At 34.8% G+C, this 26,920-nt stretch overlaps 1 protein-coding gene across 5 annotated transcripts; it reads right to left on the bottom strand.

Annotated features, from left to right (window-relative positions):
- Nucleotides 1–24,275, bottom strand: IRAK4 (interleukin 1 receptor associated kinase 4). 5 transcript variants are annotated; one of them, XR_013764055.1, is made up of 12 exons: nucleotides 24,118–24,274; nucleotides 18,309–18,478; nucleotides 16,086–16,231; nucleotides 15,105–15,287; nucleotides 14,336–14,496; nucleotides 13,407–13,471; nucleotides 10,723–10,837; nucleotides 10,193–10,302; nucleotides 5,246–5,429; nucleotides 4,380–4,442; nucleotides 1,649–1,803; nucleotides 1–1,522 (listed from the first exon to the last, which is right to left on the bottom strand). XR_013764055.1 is itself a non-coding variant. In XM_079141553.1 (12 exons), the coding sequence occupies exons 2-12, from the start codon at nucleotides 18,467–18,469 to the stop codon at nucleotides 1,487–1,489; spliced, it is 1,383 nt and encodes a 460-aa protein (XP_078997679.1). In that variant the 5' UTR covers nucleotides 18,470–18,478; nucleotides 24,118–24,274; the 3' UTR covers nucleotides 1–1,486. The 5 variants fall into 5 exon arrangements, 4 of the variants coding, with proteins under 4 accessions (XP_078997679.1, XP_078997680.1, XP_078997682.1 ...); XM_079141553.1 differs by having other exon boundaries at nucleotides 1,649–1,807; XM_079141554.1 differs by lacking the exon at nucleotides 24,118–24,274 and adding an exon at nucleotides 19,819–20,705 and having other exon boundaries at nucleotides 1,649–1,807.
- Nucleotides 24,276–26,920: the final 2,645 nt, after the last annotated feature.

Here is a 26,920-nt window from a genome sequence, read left to right as displayed (position 1 = left end):
ATTTGCTACAGCTTGCCTTACATGCTCATGTTCTGGGTGTAAAATAAAAGAACTAATGACATAAAAGTTACTGAATGAATGAAAAGTTACTGATACTAGGGATTATTTTCATACATAGTCATTTTTCTGTCAGTCAGTTTTCATACTTAAGTAAATTCCTTCCTTCTATTCACCTAAAGCTATAAAATAGACTTTCAAATAATATAAACCAACTATGAACTTTAAATGTAGAATAGTTAAACATCATTTAATATATCAATTGGCCACTACTATAGGAAGTCTCTCACTATGATAAAACAAACCAATTTCAAAAAACTAGGGCCTCATGAAATGAAGAATTCAGTGAAAATCAGTACATTACAATCCTAGGGTATACTCATACTCAATTTGTAATTTCCAAACACCCGCAAGCATATGTAGAACCTATAAATATGATGGGATCTTCACAGGCAAATCATCCTGAGAGTCTCTCTCTGTGTTCATTTTCTGTTGCTGCATAACAAATTATCATACTCTTAGTGGATTAACACAACCCATTTATTATCTCACAGTTCTACATATCAAAAGTCTGGGTAGCTTGGATAGGTTCACATTCAATGGAAATCCAGGCGTCAGTTGGGGCAGTGTATCATCTGAAGGTTGCAATATTCTTCTAAGTTCTTTCAGGTTGTTGGCAAAATTCAGTTCCATGTGGTTGCAGAACTGATGTCCCATTTGTTTCTTGCTGACTAACAGCTCTCATCTGCTACAGACCACCCTTTAGTTTTGGCAATGTTGCCCTCTTACAACATGGTACTTAGTTCTTTGAGACCCATAGGAGAATCTCTCTTATTTCCTGAAGAGTTCACCTGATTTGGTTAGACTCATTTAAAACAGGATTCCTTTTATTACTCAAAGTTAGCTGATTAGGGGCCTTAACTGCATCTGTAAAATCCCTTCAACTTTGCCATGTAATATAACCTAATAACAGCCATACCATCAGGGCAGTATCATTAGGAGATATTTAGTTTGTGGCAAATGATTGTTGAAAATAGAATAAAGTGAACACAAGCCTGTAAACATCTGACTATAATACAATTTTATAATTGCATCTATAAACTTTAAATGTTATTATCACTTCACTATTTACACAGTGCCTGTACATATTCTGCATCAGTTGATTTTCATGACCACCTGCGGGAGGCAGAAAAATTCAGTCCATGTTATAAAGGAAAAAAAAAAGTTTTTAACTATGTTTGATGATGTTCAAAGCAGATGTCTCGGGGGTTACTATGAATACTGAAGTTGATACTAAGTGGGTAGGGTTAAGTGTTCATGTGGACGCTTTACTTTTATTTGTTCTATATGTTGGAGGTTCAATGCATGCTTTAGAAACCACTGCATTGCATCATGATGTCGTATTAAAGATAAAGAACATCTAGAAAAAATAGTTTAAAAATGGTTTAGATAACTATATATAAAAAATCAGGCATCCTTTCCTACAGTTTTAAGAAGCTGTCATCTCTTGCAGCATCTGTTGAACCTTTTAAGAAAAAAGAACAAAAAACTACATTACACAGCTGGTTTGAAACGTACACTTAGGAAAAAAATGACAAACCCCATTCCCTTCATTCTCTTTAGTTTTTAAATGAGTGTAAAAAATTGGTACCTTCTTAATGTCTGGTCTTTTATTTTTCTTTTCATGAAGACACTGACTAGCAACAGAGTACATGGCTTCAACTGAAGAGGAATCGGTATCATTCATCTTCACATCAATATAATCTTCAATTGTCTTTTCTTCATCTTCAATTTCTTCTTTAATATCTAGCTTAGAGAGTGAGTGTTAAAATTTTGTTAAGAGCTTCAAATACAAGAGAAATAAATTAAATATCAATTTTAATTATTTTAATTAACCTACTTTGTAATAACATATACTCTCATTTCACTATCTTCTTTTATAATGCTTTTAAGAATGGAAGATACACAGGACAAACATTAAATAAATATTTATTTAGCCCCTCTAAATACTTTTAAACTCTTGCCTTCTAATTTTTGCATTTACATGTGAGTTAATTGCTCATGTGTTCCCATTAGTAGTATTTACTAGGCAGGCAGTGCATGGTTATGTGCCTCATGATGTGCTTCTGCTAATGCAAGTCTAACTGCTGGAAACAGATTCCCCTCCCTGCACCTGAAAAACTTCTCTATAGGTACTTTTTGATTGTTTCATCAAAGAGAAAAAAGGAAGGGGCAGAAGGGAGAGGCCGGGGTAAAAAAAGTATAGGAAATGAATAAGGAAAAGAAGTGTAGGGCTATGGTAGTACAGAGGTAGCCCCCAAAGCATGTCTGTGTCCTAATTCCTGGAACCTGTGAATGTGACCTTATCTGGAAAAACGACATCTTTGTAGACAGAGTTAAATATCTTGAAAGGAGGTTATCTGTATTCTCCAGATGGCCACTAAATCCAATGACAAGTGTCTGTATCTGAAAAAAAAGAGGAAGAAAGATATATAGAAGACAATGTAATTCAGAGGCAGAGACTGGAGTGTAGAGCCATAGGTCAAGGAATGCCATCAGAAGGTGGAGGAGGAAGGGAGGATCCTCCCCTGGATTCTTACGAGGGAACAGCCTTGCTGACACCTTGATTTCAGACATTTGGCCTCCAGAAGTGTGAGAGAATAAATTTCTGTCACTTTAAGTCTTCTAGTTTGTGGTATGTTTTACAGCAGCTCAAGGAAACTAGTACATATGGAAAAGATTATTTATGAGAAGTAGATTGTAAACATAAGAGAAAACTTTCTAAAAGATGAATTTTGAAAGTGGGCAATGGCAGAATCTAGTGACATAAGGGCTTATTAAAGCATCACACTCTTAGCTATCTTTGCATTAAAATCTTATTATTTTATAGTGATACAATATTCAAGCCTTAAGAATAGGTGAAAGAGTATAATTTTCCCTGAAGTTTTATGATGTTCACTATTAAATTATAAAGTATAAAACTTGTGACTAAGAGAGAGATTCTATATTTTTCTGTATTACATCCTCACTTAAGCCAAAGTTGTGAGGCTCTTAATACATTCTGAAGGGGAAAATGTTATAGGTAATAGTACAGAAAATTTAGGCCTTTAGGCAGGTAAGCTTTGCCTAAAAAAAGCATAAGCTGAAAGTTAGTAAAATACTGGGTTCCATCTTTTGCCCTTAGTACTTCTTTTTTCTGCCCTCTTGTACTTTCAAACTATATACTTTGTCTATATAATTCAATCCACACCCAAAGCTTTATCTGTATCCTTACACTAATGGCTCAAAAATAGCATCTCCAATCCAGGATTCTCTATCAACTTCCAATAACTAATTAAACATAATTTTATTTCTCTGATTATGACAAAATTTTATTTTAATGTACCATTTAAAAATTTAAATATTACTAAAACAATAACTTTTGCCACAATGTTCTATAAATGTACTGATATGAAATAGTACATAGCATGCATGTACTACTGCACAATTACATTTCCAATATACCATGAAAAAATTTATGATGTACATTTTTATAATGGATACTTATAACAATATTATTAACATACAGATACTTTACTTATGGTTTCCACCATATGGCACCAGATCCTTGAGCAAAAAAATCATATCCTTTGATTTTCTAATTCCATCTCCAGGTACATAATCTGGTATATGACTATTTTCTGAATTGGTCATACTGGTTTGTCCCATTAGGATACATAAATAAGTAAAGAATAAAATCAGTGTAGTTATGTATCAAAGTTTAAGAAAAATGTATACATGATACTACATATTTCCATCAGTCTTTAATTTTATAAAAATTTCAAAATTCTTAAAATTTGTGACAGAGGAAAAAAAAAGAGCAGGGCATAATTTTCCCATAGTTTTATTTATCATTCAGTTAACCTACTTATAAATTGTCACTGAAATGTCCAATACATAAAATTACATAATGTTTTTCTATGATAATTTTATAAATAACCTATAATGTAAATAGAGAACTTTTACTAGCAAATTCTATTCTGATACAAATTTAAATGGAGTAATTTCTTTCTGAGCTGGAAAACTGTTAGTAACCACCCTGGAAAGTAAGAAATTAAGGTAAACTGGAGAGGATCTTAGAAATCATTTAGTTCTGTTCTAATTTTACTCACAAAGAAGGTGGACAAAGAATATATGTGACTGCACTAGGCTTCACAAATACATCATGGCAGAGTTGAGAATAGAAATATTTAATGTTCTTGCCATATACCATTTCATATTACCCATACAAATACTGGTAAAAGAAAATTCCATTTCTAGATGTCAAATTTACCCACATATATATTTAGACTATAAATGAAAAGAGAAAAGAACTAGAAAAAAAAAATGAATCTTTCAGTTACTAATAACTGAGGTTCACGGTGTTCATCCACAGCTGGAAGTCCAGTTATTATTTCCAGTAAAACCTATGAAGACAAAAAAATCCATTAATATAATACTTAGGATAGCATATAAAACCTAGAAGGAATATGAATCTTGATTATAAAATCTGGTCAATAATTTCTGTACAAAGTATATGGCTTTTAGATATTACAGCAGAAAGAATATGAACCATGGGCATTTCTCATCACATTCCTTCATGGATACCTAGGATCCCACCATGCCCCCCCCCCATATGCAATTTTTTCCTATTGGCAACTTGTAAAAGAATCAGCTCCAATTAACATGTGTTCTGGGAATTCCCAATCCTTTTCCTGTCTTTCAGGTACTTATTCACAAGAATGATTTTATCTGGCTCTCAGAAGAATCTTATTTTCTAAACACTAGACATATTTTACAACCCCATGCCTCAATGTCATAGTGCAATGAAGTTAACATTCCATATGTGAAATATATTTGAAAAAAGACTAGATGAAGACATCTCCAACACACTCTCTTACTCAATCTTAATAACTCTTAGGAACAGACTACTAGATCAGAAAATGCCAAGAAGAGGGAGACTAAAGTACATATTGTATGACATGATTCATTTTATATACTGATTTAATTTAAGCTCATTCAGTTCACAAGAACAGGTGGCAAAAAAATCATTTATTACAATATTTTTAAAAAACAACTCAAAAATGTTATGCATTGGGAAGTTTTTATAAACTTGCTGATGTAATCGAAGGTTAATATGAATGATTTATATCTTTAAACAAAAAAGCTATGCAAGAGAGGTATATTAAACTACTCTTAATTTCATACTTGTATATTGTATGTAACGTACCACACCAAAGCTGTAGACATCAGACTTGGCTGTTATTTCTCCTCGCAAAGCTTCAGGTGCCATATAAGCTGTTGTGCCCACAATTCTGCTAGTCATGACAGTCTGGGCAAACTTCTCAGAAGCCCGTGCGAGTCCAAAATCTGATATTTTGGCAGTAAAGGCTTCATCTAGTAAGATATTTGCACTGAAAAAATTTAAAATTTGGAGAAAAAATGTTTTTCTTTCCAAGGAAGTCAAACAGTTCCTTAGATAGATGTATGAAAGTATATATGCATACATATATGTACATATATATTTACACTGTTTGCCATTTTATTGTATATATCATAAAAGCCTAAAATTGTATAAATAAGTCTAGGATTCAGATTATAGTCAAAGAGAATGGGCTGTTTTCCTTATTGTTTCTTGAGGAAAAACATTTAGGAAACTAAAAATGAAACAGAACATTCCAAGCTAGTGAGAGATATTTTCATTACTTCAAAAATAAATTTTTACAGGGTGTTTTAGTCAGTTTTTATGCTGTTGTGACTAAAAGACCTGACAAAAACAATTTTAGAGGAGAAAAAGTTTATTTGAGGGCTCGTGGTTTCAGAGGTCTCAGGTCATAGGCAGCTAGCTGCATTCCTTGGGGCTCAAGGTGAGGCTGAACACCATGGCAGTAGAGTGTGGCAAAAGGCAGTGGCTCACAAGATGACCAGAAAGCAGAGAGAGAGAAAGAGACTCCACTCTTCAATACAAAATATATATCCCAAAGGCATGCCCTCAATGGCTCACTTCCTTTAGCCACACCCTACCCACCTTCAGTTACTACTTGGTTAATCCCCATTGGGGGATTAATTCCCTGATTGTCTTAAGGCTCTCATAATTCAATCATTTCTCCTCTAAACCTTCTTGCATTGTCTCATACATGAGCTTTTTAGGGACACCTCACATCCAAACCATAACACAGGGTAACTTCCCAGTCTTCCCAAGCACCATTTTATTTTTCTTTGTGTATAGGGGGTTGAATTCAAGGTCTTGAATTCAAGGCCATATACTAGGCAAGTGCTTGCCACTGAGCTATATCCCAGTCTACAAATCACCATTCTAACAAAATTTTTATTTTTTTATTGAGATATAATATTTGTGCATCTTCGTGGGGTATTTCATGAGAACTTGATAATATATATGTGTAATAATCAAATCAGGGTAATAAGTAGTTTTATTGCTTTATAATCATTTTTATGTGTTGAGAATTTCACACTCTTCTAGTCATTTCAAAATATATCATAGGTATTATTTTAACCTATAGTTACCCTATGGACTACAGAAGAACCAGAAGTTATTCCTCCACTGTTTTTTGGTACCCTATGAACTTCCCTTCCCACCCCTCCTTCCCCTCCAAGTCTCTAGTGACAATTATTCTATTCTGTTCTTCTGAGATTGATTTATTAGTTTCCACAAATGAGTGAAAACATAGGCTATTTATCTTTCTGTTTCTAGCTTTGAAATAAGTTGAAAGCACTATTCTTAATTCCTTTCCTAACATTACTCAATTTATTTAAAAACAAATTTCCAAAGTATCTCAATTATTTATTACTTTTAACTATTTTTGTACCATCTGGAATCTTGTAAAGGGAAAGATTATAGTTAAAAGGTATTAGTAAATTCATGACATGCATTCATTTATATATTCATATTTTCATTTAATAAAACCTCATTTAGAAAACTTTGTTTTATAGTATTTAAACTTGGTGCTGAATATGGGGTGAATCTTAGAATCTTATCTGTGAAAAAAGCATATGAAAAACTTTTTTTAAAAACCAGTATTACATGATAAGACTATCAGATACCAAATACTGGGAGAACAATTGTGCCAGAAAGTACCACAGAAAATTCCAAAGAGAAGGTATGCAGTATGCTGTTTTGGAGGATTACTAGAAGTTGATGGTTATATGAAGGAGAGAAAGGCGTATCAGGAAAATGGATTAACATGTACAAAGTAATATAAACATGACAGCATATGGTATACAGAATCAGTTTAAAAACTAGTATCCACGGAACATGGAGTGAACTTGAACTTTACCCTCTGAGTAACAGGACAGCATCTAAACTTTTCATAGAATGGAACTGATGCTTTCAGAATTGACTTTTAGAACCATAACCTGGCAGTGTTGTAGTGAATAGGTGAGAACTGGTACAGACTTGTTTTAGGTTGACTAGGAAGGTTTGAAATAAAGCCAATAGAAGATAACAAAGATCTAAACAGAGGCAGAACACTGGCTTTGATGAATGGGAAATGCACATTTTCAGACAAAGAAATTTGTGACAACAGGATAGAGAATGAAAAAGTTTTAAGTTTGGGAAACTGAATAAATAGCTACTTCATTTGATTACAAAGGAAATACTTTGTTGGGAGCCCTGAATGAATTAAGGGTTTGTTTGAGCCACCTCAAGACAGGAGCCTTGCTCTTCTGAGAACTCTTGGTGAAATCTTACCAATTCCAGACTTCTCAGTTGCTAGAGATGCCTGCTCAGAGAAAATTCTGTCTTTTACTGAATTTATTGGTTCAAACAGCCCTAGGTTCAAACACAGCTGCCTGTGGGTGATAGAGGTATCAGTGCACTCAAACAGCTTTGAGGCATCAGCTGCCTGGAGGAGGAAGAAATACTGCCCAAGTTGATAAGCTCCTAATTGTGCTGTGTTCCCCCCAGCCTCACTTTTGTTTATCCTGTAGAAGTTTCTCTCACAATAAATTGCTTTGATGTGTTTGCATACCAAATAAAGCATGCAGAGTCTCACTTTTTGTTAGATATCAAGACCCCACCAGGGCTGATTCATGCACCGAGCCCCACTATTAATCTATTGATTCTTTGTCTGTATTTCTTATATTTCTTATTTCTAAACCCCTCATCAACCCAAGTTCAGGTAAACTGAGTAAATGTTATGCAGGTCATGATAATACAGGAAAAAGACATTTAGTTGAAGGAATAGTTTGATTTCTAAGATAGTTAGAACTCCTGTGGGATACTCAGGTAAGGAGTTTTGGTATGGGGCATACATTGAAAATACAGGATTGGAAGCTGATGATTCTGACTTGAGAGTCGCCCAAAATGCCCTTGAACTAAATTGCCAGGTTGCCTTTGAAATTGAAATCCTCCTATCTCAGCCTCCCCAGTAGCTGTGATTATAAGCATACAGCACTGCACCTAGCTCTTCTTCTTTATCTTAAAAGAACCTCAAACACAACGTGTACAAAAGAAAATTCATATTTCCATTTTCCCAAACAAAACATGCACAAAAGAGAATTCATATTTCCACTTTCCCCAACACCACCCCAATAGGGACCTCTCTTTCTATATAAGTGAATCATGCCACAATGATTCCAGAGTACAATTCTGGATGTCATAATTCCAAGAGTTATTCCTGATACTTTCCTCTCCACATGTCCCCTCCACAACCAAGATATCAGCAAAGCACGCTATCTTACTCTCTCCAATTTGCTCACTTCTCTTCATGTTAACTGCTATGACCAGGATTTCTGTGATAGGCTACTAACCACCCCTTCTTACAAACTGTTCTCTACACTGAAGTCACAATGATCTTTGCAAAACTTATATGTCACTTTCTTACTACAATTTTCAATAACATCTCACTACACTTTAATAAAACTTAATCACATATAAATCCTTACCTTGGTCTACCAGGTCCTACAGGTTTTAACTCCCTACCTATTTGTCTAATTTTATCTCAACTCTTCCATCCCTTCACTTTCTATACATCTAACTTCATTTATTTCACTTCCTAACTCATTATGCTCCTATATTCTCCCCAACTACTGGTCTTACAAACATGATTCCTTCTGTCTGGATTGGTCTCCCCATCTTCTATAGCTACCTTCAAACTGTCCTTACTTATTTCCTACTCATTTTTTGGATGTCAGATTAAACGCCACTCCACCAGGATGGAGTGGTATATATATAAATACATACACACTCACATATATCACATATACATACACACACTAATCCTATAATAAATACTATGATACTATTAATTATTTTGTGATTATTCAATTTATATCAAACTCTATATATGCCAGTTTGCTAAATTACATTATCTACTGTGCTTAACATATAGCAGGTTAATATTTAACTAGAGAAATATATATACATGTATGGTTTAGATATGAAATATCCCCAAAAGGTTCATGTATTGAAGGTTTGGTCCCCAATAAAATGATGTTTAGAGGTGGGGATTTTGGAAAATGATTGGATCAGGAGCACTCTGACCTCATTAACTGAACTAGTGAGGGATTTGTAGTTAATGGTATTACTGGGAGGGGGGGCCTAGTTGGAAGAAGTAGGTCACTGAGGCATGCCTTGGAAGGGGAAGGGTATTTCCTGTGACTTCTTCCTCATTCCCTCTCTCTGTTTCTCGCTGCTATGAAGTGAGCAGTTTTGCTCTACCATGCCTCAGGCCCAAAGCAATGGAGCCAGCAGACCATGAACTGAAAACTCTGAAACAGTGAGCCAAAATAAATCATTCCTTTCTATTTGTTTATGTTGAGTATTTTGTCACAGTGACACAAAGCTAATATAGTACTTAAGAAGGAAGAAAACCAAAAAGTACTCATGGAGGATGAAGGTGATCCAGAAAATAGCAGTGATACAGAAACTAAGAAAGAAACTAATTTCCATAGGCAAGTGTTCAAGAAGAACAGAATAACCTACTGTCAAAAAAATAAAGGGAAAAAATCCAAGTAGGATGAATATCAGAAATAGGTCACTGGGTTTGAAATAAAGCAGATTATACATGTCCCCAGTAACAAGAGCTTTCATGAACTGATGGAGACAAGTATCTAATTGCTCCAGGTCAAGAAATGCATGTGAATAGTGAATAAACAGAATGAGAACAAGTTATTCTTAAAAGATGGCTTTCCAAAAATTTTTCACAGCTGCATTTACCTTTTAATATCTCTATGAATATGATGGTTTTCATGTAAAAAACTGATGCCATTAGCTGCACCCTGAGCAATCCTGCATCTTGTGTGCCAAGAAAGTGGTGGAGTACCATCCTTATGAAGAAACAAACCAATTAAAAAAATAAATAAATAAAAAATCCCTAGAAAATATGTAACTCAAATATTTTTTCTAGGCAACAACTGAAAAATGATATTATATCACTAAGAATGTAGGACTATAATTGTTTAAGTTGTTAAAATTATGACTAAATAAGATCAAATGGGGGTTAGCATTTCTTATTTGAAGATGAAAATGTATAAGATAATTTCAACATCTAACCTAGACTGGTAATTTTCCATTTTAGGTGATCACCTAAAATTGGCAATCCTAGTTGCTTCCACATCAACTGGACACTTTTCATTGAGCAAGAAAAATATTAAGTTTAGTGTGATTTAAATAATCCTACACAAAGTAAATATTAATATTCTAACATAGAAACAGAGTCAAACAATCTAATGAACAAAATATCTTACCAAGCAACACAGTCTGTCTAGCAATGAACCATTGGGCATGTAAACATACACTAAGCAGAGATCATCACCATCACTTGAGAAACCAAGCAGTTCTACTAAATTTTCATGTTGACACCTGTGACAAATAATTTTCCATGCAGATCATTATAATAATATTTTTAAATATTCAATTTAGTGTTTTAACAGAAAAGATTAAGAAAATAGTTTATATATGAAATATACTATATATCTGTTTTAATAATATAATTATAATTTTCTATAAATAGTTCTCTCTTCAGAAATACTGACTAACATTAGAAGTTAAACTTCTTTCTTTTTTATAGTGAAAACTCAATAATTTGGCTCATTAGTACTTGTAATAGTTTGGTTAAAGACTAGGCTGATGCCTATATTTGTTCAGTACTTTAATAGCATAAGATTTCAGGAAGTCTGCTGAAACTTTTATAACTCTTCAAGAATTCTCTCACAGACCCAAATACTCTCTCACACACTGATTTACAGACAGGATCTTTAATCGCATCTAAATTATACATTTCTGATCTTTCATCAGATCTGATTGTCTATGTTTTTTTATATATCCTTGAGGAGAATAAAACTAAAGAGAGTTACAGTATAACAAAACGTCACGGATCTGTGGTTCAGCAGAGAGAAAACAGAGATGAGTTCAAAGTCAAGATGAAAGTTTAACTCTGCCATTTCTTAAAAATGTGACCTGAAGCAGGTCAACAATCTCAAAGATACTCAGCTCCTTAATCTTCCAAATGCAGAAAATAGTACTTAACATGTAATATGAATGCTGTGACAATTAAATGAGCAAATATATGAGAGCCTAGAAACATACCTGGTACATAAGTGCTCCATCCAAGTGCTTCCTCACTTTGTTCATTCAAAATGCTTAATACTTCTAGCATTTTACTTATATCAAATCAATTACCTTTACTTTCATTAATATTTTGAGAAGTATAAATTAAAACAATAATTGCCCCATTTTCTACCAAATTGACACATTTTAAATATTACTAGTTAACACTGAATTTATTCTATCCATAAGGTACTGTGATGATTCACTTACTTCGTTTCATTTAATCTTCACAACAGGGTAATATTATCCCATTCTATAGATTATAAAACTAATGGATAGAGAGTAAGAAACCTGGTCAAGGTCATTCTTCTAGTAAGGTTCAGAGATTGGCACATATTAAAAAATAATAATAGTCAATGGTGATTATGCAGCAGTAATACTCAAAATTATGTAATACTGCTAGTAGAAGTAAAATGATCATAACTTGGGGTGTGGGGTGTAGTTCAGTGGTACAGCATGTGGTGAGCATGAGTGAGACTCTGGGTTCAATCTTCAGCATCAGAAAAAAATTGAATAAATTATCATTACTTATGTATAAAAAGTCATTTGGACATGTATTTGGAAAGTCTTGAAAAGGTTCATGTATTCTGACCTGGTAAGTCTAGGAATTTATCCTGATGAAATAAGCAAAAAGTACACTTAAATAGTTAAATATTTAAAGATCTTTGTGATCTTTAAAGGTGTTTCAATTTGTAATACTGAAGATTAGAAAAAAAATCTAGTAGGGTAATGGTTAGGTAAAATATGGTCTTTATAAATGACAGAATGTTGTAAGTAACTTAATTTTTTAAAATTTATTTTTAAAGACATGGGAAAAATGCTACCCACAACATAAAGCAAGTAAATCAAAATATTAGCAATGGTTATCTCTAAGTTATATATTTAAGAGTTTGGTTTTTATTATTTAAAAAAGATTTTTCTATATTTCCCAGATTATCTACTTTGAACAGATTACTTTTACAACTAGAGAATGGAGGTAAGGGTGGGGAGAACAAACCCTCTTTTTTTCAGTGTGCATTATGTTTGCTATATATGAATCAATTTCAGTTTTTAAATATTTCTTGTGATTAAGCAAATAGAATGACTAATTTATAGCAATAGGCCTCAGGGATATAATTTGTTAAATCCCACTGAGATTCAAATTCAGAGCTATGGCTCTGGAATTGGACAGATCTGGATTTGAATCCCATCTCTTAGCATTTACTGGCTATGTGATCTTGGGCAAGTTATTGGACACTTCTAATCTTTGTTTTAAAGGGTGGTTGTAACAGTTATTCTGAGAATTAAATGAGTCAATATAAATAAAGTATGTAGCACAGAACCTGGCATATTATATATACTCAAATATCAATCAGTATAAGTAATAAATACATTCCTGATTTGTTTCTCCTACCTTTCTTGATGATATCAACAATTTCCCAGGATTCTGGGTCAAAGTCTTCTAAACATCTTTGCATACAATACTTCCCTGGTTACTTTATGACTATTATCTAAGGGTCTATTATTCTATAAGGTTTTTTTTTTAAGTATCTCTATAACTGATCTCTCATGAGTTTGGGGAACAGAAAAATTAATAATGAAAAACTGCTGAAATTCCATGCAACTTTGTCATGATTTAAAATATTAACTGCTGTTTAATCTATAAGCTTATGAATGTATGCAGTCATAGAATTGAGTCAATAGCACTTGTCTAAACCCTAAACTTTGATTTTATATCTGCATTTGCAAATATCCTTATCTCATAGTACACTTTGGTAGAAACCAGCTTCCTTGTACCTTGTCTGGTTCTTTTGCCCTATATCACATCACAACTAATACTTACTTTGCCATTACTTTTATTTCTTGATCAAATTGTTTTTTCAATTCTTCAGTACTAATGTCAACCATCTGAAAAAATAATATGCAACATAATACAATACCATCACCCGTGACTTTTAAAGCTGGGGCAGCTCAAGTGATACCTGGCTGATCTGCTTTCTATAAAATAATAAGGGATACTATTTTCCTTATTTTATAGAACAACTGATATATAGAAATACTAATGATTTGTTCAAGGTCCATGATTGGCCAGAGGGAAAAAAAAATAAGTCTCCCTATGTAACTGTGGGAACAAAATGAAATAATATGAGACTTCACTGCATAGAAATTTTGAAAAACATTCTGTATGACAGAAAACAAGCAAATTTGAAGGCAAAAAGAAAATATTTGCAATGTATATGACAAAGAGTGACCATGTTATAAACATGTGCAATTTATTGATATTTTTAGGATACAACAGATTTTAGAATATAACAAATCAATAAGTAAAGGGTGAATATCTCAATAGAAATGGGAACAAAGGACACAGATAGGAAAATTTTAGTCTTTTTTCTTGACATATATTTTCTAAACTGTATTTTTAAATGAAATAAGTAATATAAATAAATATATAAATTTTCTTAATATCATTTTTATCTTAATAGGCATGAGGTACTATGTGGAGCAGAGCTTATCAACTTTATTTTGCAAATATCTCAAAATTATACGTATGATCGTATGTATGTGTGCATGATTGCATTTTTCTAGGTATGGGGTCCATTTCTTTCAATCAATTTTTATATGTTAAGGACTACAAGCTTAGGAAGGCATTCATCAGAAGAAAATACATCATGAAATAATATATTTCCTAAAGATTAACTTAAAGCTTGTTATATTGCACACTAAGAAGCAACTACTCCTTTCATTCTTTTTATTCCTCAAAACATTACTTACAGCTGCAAGCTTCTTCACCGCCACAGGTGTGTTGTTCACATAGCCTTTATATACAACTCCAAATCCTCCCTCTCCCATTTTATTGCCACCAACAGAAATGGGCCGTTCATCAAAATCATTTGTGACATTCTTCAATTCATAAAATGAAAAACTATGAAAACCTATGACAATAAAATAAGGAAAAAGTGATTAAATTGAAAGGAAATTGGTTTTAATAATTTTGATATTTTCTCAGCTTAAGATTTTATATATATGCAAATACAAAAGAAGATGGGACAGATGGGATGGGGTAAAACCATGCTTAAAATACAAATCATAAACTTTATTATGAGAATTATTTTTACTGACCCTACCAACCAAATATTCCAGTTACCTACCCAAAGTCAAATCACATTAATTTCTTTAAAAAAAAAAGTCCCTTGCAAGTTATGTAAATTTTACTTACTTTTTCCCTAGTTTCTATGTTTTTGTGTGTGTGTATGTGTGTGGTACCAGTACTCAAACTTCATGTGTGTTAGCACTCTACCTCTGAGCTAAATCGCCAGCCTACCGCTTTATATGTTGTTTTTCACATATACTTACTCTAATCACTAATACTTATTGATGCAATGAAGACAGTACTTTTAATAAATTAAGAGGAAAAAAAACCACGAAAAAGCTATTGCCAGTGTGCCTTTGTTAAACAAACAAAAGGAGAGATTTATTTTAAAACAGTGATTGTCAACATTACCAATTTACTAGTAGAGAGAGCATGGAAAATGTTACTTACGTGTATCACTAATTTCTAAACTTTTATTTTCTGGAGTTGAAGAGTCAGGTAGCATATGATTTTGTTCAAGATTCTGCACAGGTATCACAGATATCCTGTCTTTTTCATAGAAAGGCATCTGTTTCTGCTGAACTACTGTAGCTTCTATAGATGGTAGAGTATGAACAGTTTTGGGAACAGCATCTTCAAAATGGAATAAGAAACAAGTTGTCCTTACATAAGAAGTGTTTGTAAAAAAGTTCAACTAGGAACTCAATTCATTTAGCAACATTCCAGTTTCCTATAGGTTGGTCCTATATTTTGACAGCACACATAAGAAGCTACCTAGTAAGAACTTGTCAGTCATAATAAAGATTGGTAGAGAAAGGCAGTGTTTAAAAAAGTGGTTCACATGCCACCGGCACCAGAGCAGGTATAGTACTTGTACACTAAAGTACTTGTTTAAGAACACAGACCTTGAATCTAACTCCAGAAGTTCTAAGTAGATCTGGAAAAGACCCCCTTGTTCAACAAGAACACCAGGTGACTCTTATGCACAATAAAGATTGAGAACCAGTGATATAAATGGCACTGAAGGGAGAAAGGTAAGCTTATAAGGAAGATAACTAGATACTAACACACCACAATGCAAATGTGAGGGAATCATGATTATAGAGTATCACCAGGGTAGAATTTGAAGGTGGAAAAAGCAGGAGAGCAAAAGAAAAATTTTTTATAGTCTACACAAGATGTCTAAAGTTTCTCTAAACTTCTCACTGGCACAGAACTATCTAATTTTAATGGCTGAGATCAGACTCACTGTAGCAGCAGTAGTAAGTGTCCTGTGTCTGCTTCTAAAGAGTGGGGGAGAGCTCCAAGAATGAAAGGCACTCTTAAGTGTAAGGTTCATATGAGAAAAAAAGTAAAAGTAAAAGTAAGTTTTCATTTCTGCCATTAGTCTTTTTACCCTAATTGTTGACACCCTGGTCACACTCAGTTTACCTGGAAGCAAAAGACTTGCAGGAGCAAAAAACTCATTTTGAACCAAAAGATCCACAAGATCACCAACTGTGCAATTTGTGGTACCCCAGTCAAACAGTAATTCACAAGTGGGACTTTTTCCAGTTTGAAGTAATGCTTCAAATCTCCTTAAAAGCAAGTAACAAAGAAACAAATTAGGATATAATTTGAATTCATATGAAAATAGGAATTAATCTCCTCTGCCCTTGTCTTGGTGACAGAATCTCCTATAAAATTAAAAGAAAGGGAGAGCAGGAGAACAAGCAAACATTATAAGCCAGGATGGAAAGGCAGGAGAAAAGATGCAGAAGACAGTGATAATAAAAGTTAACATTTACTGAGTACTTACTAAGTGGGCTACAGAATGCACATACATGAACTTGTTTAAGGATACTATGATTAACATTTTAATTTACTAATGAGAAAGCCAGAGTTGGACAGGTAGAGTAATCAGCCCAAGGCCACACAGCCAATAAGATACATTCAAGTTGAGATCCAAATTCAGATTTCTTTTCACAGAAGGATGTGCTTTCAACCTACTAAGCTATATTACTTTCTAAATGACTTAGTAACTTTGCTATTTGATTTTTTAAAATAAATCAGACCCCTTACTTAAACAAATAGAATATACATACATTTAGGAAATTACTCCTTCAATTTTAACTATATTTAATATTTAATTAAATTTAAAGAAAAATAGATCCTTTCTTCATTCATTGCTTTAAAATTAAAAATCAGTTTCATGAAGTAACATTTAAAAACTTAATTAAATAGCTTTTTCTGTCTTTCCTCCAAATATTTTATTTGGAAAATTTCAGACTTAGAGAAAAGTTGAAAGAATAATGCAATGAGCAACCATTTACCTACCCTTCATCTAGAGTCACCAATTGCTAACACTTTGCTACATCTGTACTCTTGCCATACTGTTTTTCAATCTCTCTGAGCGTAAGGGTTTTTGGAATATAAGACAGATGTCTTGTAGAATGTCTCACAGTCCAGATTTACCTGACAACATTCTCATGATTAAAGTCAGGTTATAATTTTTGGTAAGAGCACTACATACCCTCCCCACTGTATCATACTTGGAAGTACAAAATGCCATTTTGTGTCATTACTGGTGACACTAAGTTTGATCACTTGTTTAAGGAAGAGTGCTTCTGATTTCTTCATGATAAAAGTAACTTTTCCCTTCTTAATTTGAGGGTAATATATGGAAATCTTATATACGTCCTGTTCATCAACAACCTTTATCTTATGCTTTTAATTTCACTGATGAACAAATTAACATTAGCAGTTGTAAATTGGTAACTTCCTAATTCTGTCATATTTAAATCATTATTTCCTGGCATTATTCTGTAAAGGAGAGCTTTCTTCCTATTCTCCTGCTCCAATTATCAAGTTTTGAATATTAATATATTAATGAACTATCTTTAAAAAATAGCTTTCAAGTTTTAAACTTGTGGCTTTCCCAAGTGATATAGGATTCTTACCCTTCATATGAGCAAATATTTCCTGGAAGAACTAATACAGGTATCAAGGCTTTAGATTCTTTGCCAGGTTAATGTTGAAAATCAAAAATAGATTTCCTCTTGCTTTCAAAGACAGATTTTGACATAGGTCTTAACTATAGTGACTGATAAAAATAAACATATTTTACACTAAATCAAACAAAAATGAGTAGAAACAAAGTATGGAAATCATGTGAAGACAGTATTGAAAAATTTTGGGTATGATCTAAGAATTACATTTGTAGATATGTATACTTACAAGAAACAGCCTTAAAATCAATTTTAAAAACTGTTAAAATACATTGGTAAGTGTGCCTTAGAGATTCACACACTTAAAAGTTTAAACTCCAGAATTTTGCTAAAGAGTCTTACAACATTCTTATGTTCCTTCAATCTGAAAATTAAAAGTGTAAGACAGTGAACTGTTCTTGGTTTGACAGAGAACTACAGCAAAGGTGAGAATCTTGATTCTAACTCAAAAACTTATTTTCAAGATCACAATATTAGCCCAGCTGACATGTTGGAGAATGAAGCCAAAATTGCAAAAGGAAAAGAAAAAAACAAAAAGAGGTAACTTAGTACCCACAGTAGAGAGGTTCACTTTCTATACTTCAATGAGACAGTTTTTCTACTTACTAATCATTCTTGTACATTTGTGATGTACAAATTTAAAAAGAAAAAGAATTTTATATGTTACCTTATGTGAAACTGATTGTATCTATCATCACCAGATGGTTTTTTAATAGCTACAGCTAATTTCTTCCATCCTTCTTGAGGATCAATAAAATCTGACAACTTTCTAATTAGGCCAACATTGAGGCAGCGCACATATGTTGATGGTGTTATGGGTTTGTTCATCTTCTATTCCTGAAATATGAAGAAATTCTCATTAAAATTTTACAGTAGTTTTGGAGGTGACATCTGTGAGCTCATATATCTTACTTTGCTATAATGCATGAAATGTTGGCAACGGATCATAATACAATAAAGCAACACTCCAAAGTCAACTAGTTGATGTCCTATGAAGAAATTCAAATTGAAATGCATTTGTCAAGTTGTCCTCTGGTTTTGCCTTATTTTTCCACCTATACATATCAATAAAAATTGAAGGGCTTTTTTCTGATACTGATATTTGCAAGTGAAATTTATACAATGCAGCAAAAGGTTTAACTTTATCTGAAAAACTCCCGTGAGCATGTTTGGGAATCGAATCTATTTACTGTTCCATTTAAAAGATGATTTTCTCTATCAGTACTTAACTATTAAAATACATGCAATACTCTTTGGTAAAAGTAAAAAGTAAATATACTGAAATAATTTTATAGCATTAAAAGATGTGATCCAGATGGTTGTGGTGGCACTTGTTTGTAATCCTAATGACTCAGGACGCTGAGATGAGGAGTACAAATTCAAGGACAAGCTTGGCAACTTAGAATAGCAGGAGGGAGGCCACCCTGGGCAACTTACTGACATCCTGTCTCAAAATAAAAAAAAATTAAAAGGGTTGAGGATGTTGCTCAGTGGTGTAGTACCCGTGTGTTCAATCTCCAGTACCACATACATACCAACACACACACACACAAAAGATATGGTTCATCCACCTACTTTGTTAGTAAAAAAAATTGACAGAAGAATATCTGTTTGTCTTGATTAATTGACCCCTTCATTCTCCTGTATCCCCCAGTACTGAGGATTGAAGTCAGCGACACTTTATCACTGAGCTACATCCCTGGTTCTTTTTATTGTTTCATTTTGAGACAGGGTGTCCCTAAGTTTCTGATACTGACTTCCAACTTAGGATCCTCCTGCCTCAACATACCCTAATGGCTGGGCTTACATGCCAGCACTACCAAGCCGGATCCCCTTCACATGTTTCGAGTTCCTGAGATCTGCCTTACCACAATTCATTCCCTACTAAGCCAAAATATGTGGTTTGCTATTTCAACTTTTCTCCAAACAGAACCTTTATTTCCTCAATCCCCTTTTTCTCCTATTACTTCACTCTGAAGAGCTGAAGCCAGAAAGAAGTCTCATAAGTTTACTCGTCTACCAGAGCTGTAGAATACAGCTGTAGAGAACTAGATAATGGAACAGACTGGTGTGAACACATATTTACGATAACTCCCTTTCAACTGGGTTTTCAATGTTGGTATGAATCTTTCGCTTTTCTTTTCTCATTGTCCTTAGTGACTATTCCATACTTTTACCTCTCTATATGGCTTTTACTTTTCTCCATGTCCCTCATTCTTAGTAGGTGGTGATCTTTCCTTCCAATTAATCAAGACAAACAGATATTCTTTTGTCAATTATTTTTGATTCCCTCTATTTTTTTTTCTTGAAAATACAAAACAACATTATTTCCAGAGTACAAAATACATTCATAGGGTACAAAATTCAAAAACTAGAGTAAAAAGCAAAGTCTCTGTATTATAGGCTTCCAGGTCAGTACTCACTTCTTCTCTTTGTCCTCCCTTGACTACCACATCTAAATAGGTTTACCTGCCCTCTACCTAGTTATCTTTCCTCAGTACATATATTTAGTTGTTACTTGTTTACTATCTGTCTGCCTCATTAGACTTTAAGCTTCATGAGTTTGGGGACCAAGCTGATTTTATTCATTAATATATACCTAGTGACTTGCAAATTGTAGATATTGGTGTTCTGTGCATATATTAGGAATGAACAAATTATTGCTGATTACCTTACTAGGTAAATAATGTATTTCATTTAATCCTTTAAGTAACTAAGACAATTTTGTCACTTTTTTGGGGGTTAGTACTGGGAATTGAATTCAGGGGCACTTGACCACTGAGCCACATCCACAGCCCTATTTTATATTTTATTTAGAGACAGGGTCTTTAAATGAAGTTGCCTATTAGCAATATATAGAATGGGAAGGAATGAAATAAAAGAACTTTAGAAAGTACTTGATATGGAGGCAAAAACCAAAAATCAGGACAGTACCATATTAGATTTCTAGAATGGGGATTGGTTGGTCCCCATTCTAAAAATCTAGAGAGGCAAATAAATACTAATAGGTATGTAAGATTTGGAAACCCAAAGGTCACTGGTAACTTAAGAACAGTTATAGTGAACAGTGAATGAGTGGTAAAAATAGATTTTCTAAGATGTATATCTATGAAGGGAAGAAGAGAAACAGGGGAAGGGAGTGGAAGGAAAGAAGCTGTGATGTGGAATCTGAAGTTGTTATCAACGAACACTACACATTAAAACCCACTAACTCAATGAATCTTTTATCCATATGTGATTTGGACCTTAGAGACTTCCTGAAAGATTTTCAGGGACCCCTCCTCACGCTTTGAGAACTGCTGGTTTAACAGTTTAAGGCTTAAGCAGGTTGTTGATACAAATGAAATAGTGAATAGAGTACAGATGAAAAGGTCAGTGATGAGCGGAAGGAAATCTCTTCCTCTGTTTCTAGAAAGAGAGAAGTAGAGAGAGAGAGTTCCCACACAATGTCATTTTCTCTATGAAGTAGGACAGAGGTCATCTAGGGCTAAGTAAAGTAAAATTCCAAGCACCTTAAAAGCCATCTGGTAAATGACAGCTAGCCCTCTGAGTCCAACTCAGAAGGTAGTATTGGCTTTCCCTGAAAATAAAATCTTTTGCTCCAAAATGTCACCTGGTCATTCCAATATAAATAATTATTATATTTTATTGTTTGTGTTTCTGTCTTCCCTGCTAGAGTATTCTTTTGGGTAGGAATTCAACCAAATTTACTTTAGCAGCTACAGAAAACATTTGTGTTGAATGAAAGGCTGATTTTTTTAAATTAAGAAAACCCATCTACTTATAGATTATACAATTTTCAAGTTATTTTTCCTTATTTATCCAGATTTCTCTCTGTAAGAAATACGTGACCGACAAAGCTAGAAAGGTAGAAAATGCTTAATAATCCCAAACATTATAGCTAAATGCAGGGAATTGAGAACTAAAACAGGCTATCTCAGGGTCATGAGTAAATTCTGTAGCTTTTCTGCATCCAGATTTCTAGCAGAGGTGATGGTATAGGGACACCAGGAAAAGCAAGGCCTTTCAACAACTCCTCCACAGCTAAATGCCCAGAGGTTCTACATTTCAGAATTTAAAATTTTACTTTAAACACATTTTCATACCACCCCAACCACATATTTGGAAGAACATAAACTAAAATATTAACAGTGGTTATCTCTTGATGATTTTTTTTTCTATTTTTTAAAATTTTTTATTTAGCTTTTAATTTTTTACAGACTACATTTTGATTCATTGTACACAACTGGGGTACATCATTTCCTTTCTATGGTTGTACACAATGTAGATTCATACCATTTGTGTAATCATACATGTACATAGGGTAATGATGTCTGTCTCATTCCACCATTTTTCATACGCCCCTCCCTCTCATTTCCTTCTACATATTCTAAAGTGATTTTATTTTCATTTTGCTTTTATGGCTTTTTGATAATTAAAAAAAACTGCAGAAAAACTAAAAAAGTGTCATCTTTTTTGAACTTAAGATTTACTTTGGTATACTCTGGATTAATAGAAGTGGTACAGGATATATTGCTTAAAAATGAATAAATAAATACTTTCATGATCATTTTCTCATATAACTAATTTTAATGGTAAAGAAAAACCATTCATATTTTCAAATAAGACAATGTGGACATATATATAAGGTGAGGTGGCAATATGCTAAAATTGGTGTCTGCGTGTGAAATTCAAATGCCTTTCCATTCATATGCCCATTCTCAAACAGAAAAAGTACTGGGTCCCAAACAGACTTCAAATCGTTTTTGTTAAATGAATTAATATAATTTAAGACTGTGATAAGAGGGAGAGAATGTATTACAGGTTGGGGGAAGATGGACTTTGGGGTTGCATGGCTCTGGGAATAATTATTTACTGACATAATTTATTACATAACATATTGCTTTTAAATCTAATGTGCAGAATTATATTTAAGCTCAATTTTCAGAATAGTGGTGAGGGGCTCCTGGTAGGGTACAAAAAGTAGATCTGAGACTATAGCTGCCAGTAGATGCTGGCAGTCTTATTTGATCAAGCACAGTACTTTTTAATATATTTGTAACCCTTCTAAAATACATTATTTGCTCTTATGTGTTCTTAGCAAAATATGCCAGATAGTCATTAATGTTTATTTTAAAAACTTCAATATCATCGCTATATACAAAAGCTGATACCTTCTAGAAATATGAAATTCTACAGGGCAGCCTTTTTCAAACTGGGATATGTGGTGGTGTACTGTAAATAAACATATATCTTTTTCAAATACTGACTTAACTTTATCATAAGTAATTGAAAATGCTTGGGGTATATTTAAAAACATATACTATCATTCATTCATCAAATATTTACTGAGAGTCTGTGCTGGAAAGCTCCTGGAAACAAAGCTTTAGGGCAATTTAGGGGTGAAAATTAAGAATGAACTGAAACTTATTCTAATAGAGAAGTCAGGCAACAAGCAAATGAATGAGGGACACAGAAGCAGGAAGAGACAAATTAGGAGAGTGTGCCAACAATCTCACGGGAAATGCTGGCGACTGGACTAGTGGGTAGAGCAGAAAAGTGCAGAAGTCCCAGGATGCTGTGTATATTCTGAGGAAGAGCCAGCAGAATCTTGTGTGTTGATAAGGGGAGCGAGAAGATGGCACCAAAGTTTTTGAACTTGTACAAGTATCCTGACATGTACTGAAATGAAGACTGGAAGCAGCAAGTTTGACCTGGAAGATCTGGAAGTCAGTTTGGACAGGTAGAAATCAAACTTCCAATGAATGTTTAGAACGAAAACAGAAGAATAAAAGTCTGAACTTCCCAACAGACTTCTACAATTCTACAAGGATTACTCCCAGAAAGAGAAAAAGGCAGATTTTAAAATCCTCTGCTTTTAAGGTGCCTAGGGCAGGCAGGTTTTTGAGGCACCATTAGCACTGTTTCTGTTCTCAAAGGCTAAAAATACTTTCTCAGGGTTTGCTTTTCATCCTTTTGTCTCCTCTTTTGCTTCCGAGTCGTCAGGTATGCTCCAAGTCTGGTAATGTATTTATCTGACCCTACAATGCCTCTCCACTTTCTCACTGGAATCTTGAAAGCCAGAGAAACGAGCCGATGAGAATCCCGTGGAGGCTACGACTACTTCCCACGCCACGGGCATCTCCGTGGGTGCTGACTTTAACTTCCTGGTTCTGAGGAAGACAAACTTCCTCTGATAAACCGGCTCGGGAACACACTCCCTGGAAGCTGAGAAACTTGAGGTTAAGTCTGAGCCGACAAAAGGCTGGGTGCCGCCCCTCCATGCCTCAGGTTCAGCCTCTGGTTTGACGAACTTTTTGATCCCCTGGGACCCACCAAGTCGAAGAAAGCTGTCCATGCAGCCTACTTCCTAACTTTTTTGACTTTGATGGTAAGGCGATTTGCGTGAGCAAAGAGACCAAGGTGTGGACCTCACACAACATTCCATGGAGACAGACAGGCGGGGAATCCCTTACCTGCCTGGGAGTCAGGTATGAGGCGCTGACCCCGCACAGACAAGCCCAGCGAGCAGCTGAACGCCGCGCACCCGGAAGCGCCGGAACGGGGCGGTGCCACCGTTAAGACCACGCCCCCTGATTCCTCTAGTTACCTCTAGGCGGCTCCACGACTGGAGAAACTCCATGTCCTGCGAAGATCCAGTATCTAAGGGTGAGTCTGTCCCTTTAAATATGCCTTCGTCAGAGACTGAAAAATCAAAAGCTTCCGGACATGCGCACAGCGTGCAGAGGAATGCCTTCACCTGGAGGTACACGGGTGCGAGCTTCTGGCGCCACGTGGAGGACCTGTATGTGTCCATGACCAGGTCGGGATTGAGGATTCCTACCCTTTGTCCCCAAGACAAGGGCGACGTGGCCGGCGTCTCGCCTTGGGACTGGTGGGGCAGAGGTGGGAGAAGAAAGTCAGTGTCAGCGGATGGAGGATGTTTGGATGTGAAGGCATCGCCGCTCGAGGCCGTAGTTCTGCGGAGGGGTGGCTTCTGTGGGAGTTTCACAGGCCTGGGCGACTGAAGAGGATGAAGGCAGAGGAGCTGCCGTTCTCTGTTTCTAACACTCAACCATGGAAAGGCCAAACTGCCCTCGGACCCCCACTCTTCTCAGCAGACCGCTGCTTGGGAACACTGCCTATTTCTGCTTAACTCCACGTGGGCTCCCTTTCCACCCTCAAGTTTGCTTCCACTCTTTCACTAAAACGCTTGGCTGGAATTCCCTCGTCATTACAGCCCCCTCTCGTTTTTTCTATTTCATCAGCTTAGAAAGTTTTCAAATCTTTTTCCTTCCCGTGGGGAAAGAAAAAAATCATTCTTCCAGGGCCAGTTCCTACAGCTGTGGACCCCTTGTTTTCTTTCCCCAACTCTTACTCCATCAGATGCAGCCTACTCAGTTCCCTCTAAGTCATCTTAGACAAATGTCCTTTTGGATTGTGTTTTTTTTTTCCCTACTCAAACACCTCCTGTGGTCATCCAGTGAAGGTGCAATCTTTGACAAGCCATTTGACGTCTTTTCATAGTCTGGCCTTAATCTAGCTGTTTTTTCCAAAACTGAATCAAAGTCTGCCCTACCCTCTCCCCCATCTGCTCTGCATCTGGGCTATTTTTCTCTAACACATTGCATATTTTGTTTGTACACTACTTATGATGTCTCTGCCATGTTTCTATCTTTTGGATTATTTCAGGGACTTAGATGTCCACTTCTTGCATTGTGCCTCCTGATTATCCTAGGCAAAAGTCACCCCTTTCTTCCTTTTCATTCTTAAATCTCTTATTTTGTATTAGGTGTTTCATTTAGCAATCAGTATTGATCACAGACCTACTGTGTGCTTGATGCTATTCTAAACGTGGGTTAATCAGTGCATAAGGCAGACAATTCTTTTCATATGGAGTTGATATTAGGTTTGGGGACATAGTAAATAATAAAGAGAAACTTTAGCTAGAAATGATATGGAGAAAATTAAATAGGATTTTGTGAAAGAATAATTTGTATATTACTATAGATTATCCATCAGGATAAACCTCTCAGAATGTGAATCCTAAATGATCTCGTTATATGATTAAGGACAAATTTAAGTAGCAGGAACAGTTATGAAGGTAGTGAAGAAATCTGTATAACTTTCGTATAGTGTGTAATGAGGTAAAGGTGCAAGATGAGTTTGGAGAAAAAAGGTAAGATGTCTTTGAAAGCCAGAACAAATAATTTGAACTTTGTTATAAATGGAATAAGAGTGTTTTAAACAGAGTTGTGATATGATTTACCTTTTAAAACAACATTCTGAATACTACATCGAGTATAGACTACAGTAGGCTGGATGCATCAGCAGGGTGTAGAGGCCTTCACAATGTCTTGAGAATTTGGGGGATGGACATATTTAAAGTAATGGTAATGGAAGGATAGTGAGAATGATCAGAGAGTCATATCCTTACAGTTGGTGTAGATTTTGTTGGTGAGAAAGTCAAAGTTGTAACATAAGAAGAGATAACAAAATAAAGTGGAGGTGAGAGCTTGAGGATGAAATTGAGGAACTGAGAGACCAAGAAATTAAATGAATGATCCATATCTGTGATCAAGAGGTCATGCTGGATATGAATATTGTGAGTCAGTAGTTATCATTGAATAAAGAAGAGTCATTAGGAGAGAGAGGAGGATAATGCCTGATGGTATGATCTGCAATGGAATTGGAATTTTTGGAGGTAGAGGGAGAGATGGTAGGGAAAGATCAGTGGCAAACAGTACAATCTCCAGGTCCTCAGCTAGATGAGTATTGAAAAAAACAAACAAACAAAAAACCACTTCACTTGAGAGGACTATTGAAGAAGGAACTTGGGGAAATAGCCAGGTTTTAATAAGGGCAAGAAATAGAAGGGACTTGCAGGAAACTAAGGAATTAAGGAAAATACATAAATCCTTTTACATTTCCTAGGAAATTGGGATATAGAGAATTTGCTGTGATTTCTGCATAGCACAATGGAAAGAACTGAGAAGGGAAGTGGTTTGCTCAATTGGTCCAGTTTAGTACAATATATTGTAGAAATGGGATGAAGGTCCATATGATGATAAATTATCTGAATAGTATGAGTAACAAAAACTAAGTAATGAGGCCCCTGGACAATTTATCTTTCCAACAGCTCCATGGGTTATGGGTTATGGTAGCAGTGGATTGTATGCCTACTAAGTGAAGGTGTTCTCAGAGAACTATTCTCTTGTCTACTGCTCCAAGAAAACTCTGTAAGGGTTTCTTTTCTATGATGCCAAGGATATGGTTGCA

The sequence above is a fragment of the Sciurus vulgaris genome (genome assembly GCF_902686455.1).
Source record: "Sciurus vulgaris genome assembly, chromosome: 5".
NCBI classification, from domain to species: Eukaryota; Metazoa; Chordata; class Mammalia; order Rodentia; family Sciuridae; genus Sciurus; species Sciurus vulgaris.
Note: the sequence above shows the minus strand (reverse complement) of the source record. Positions and strands in the feature narration are given on the sequence as shown.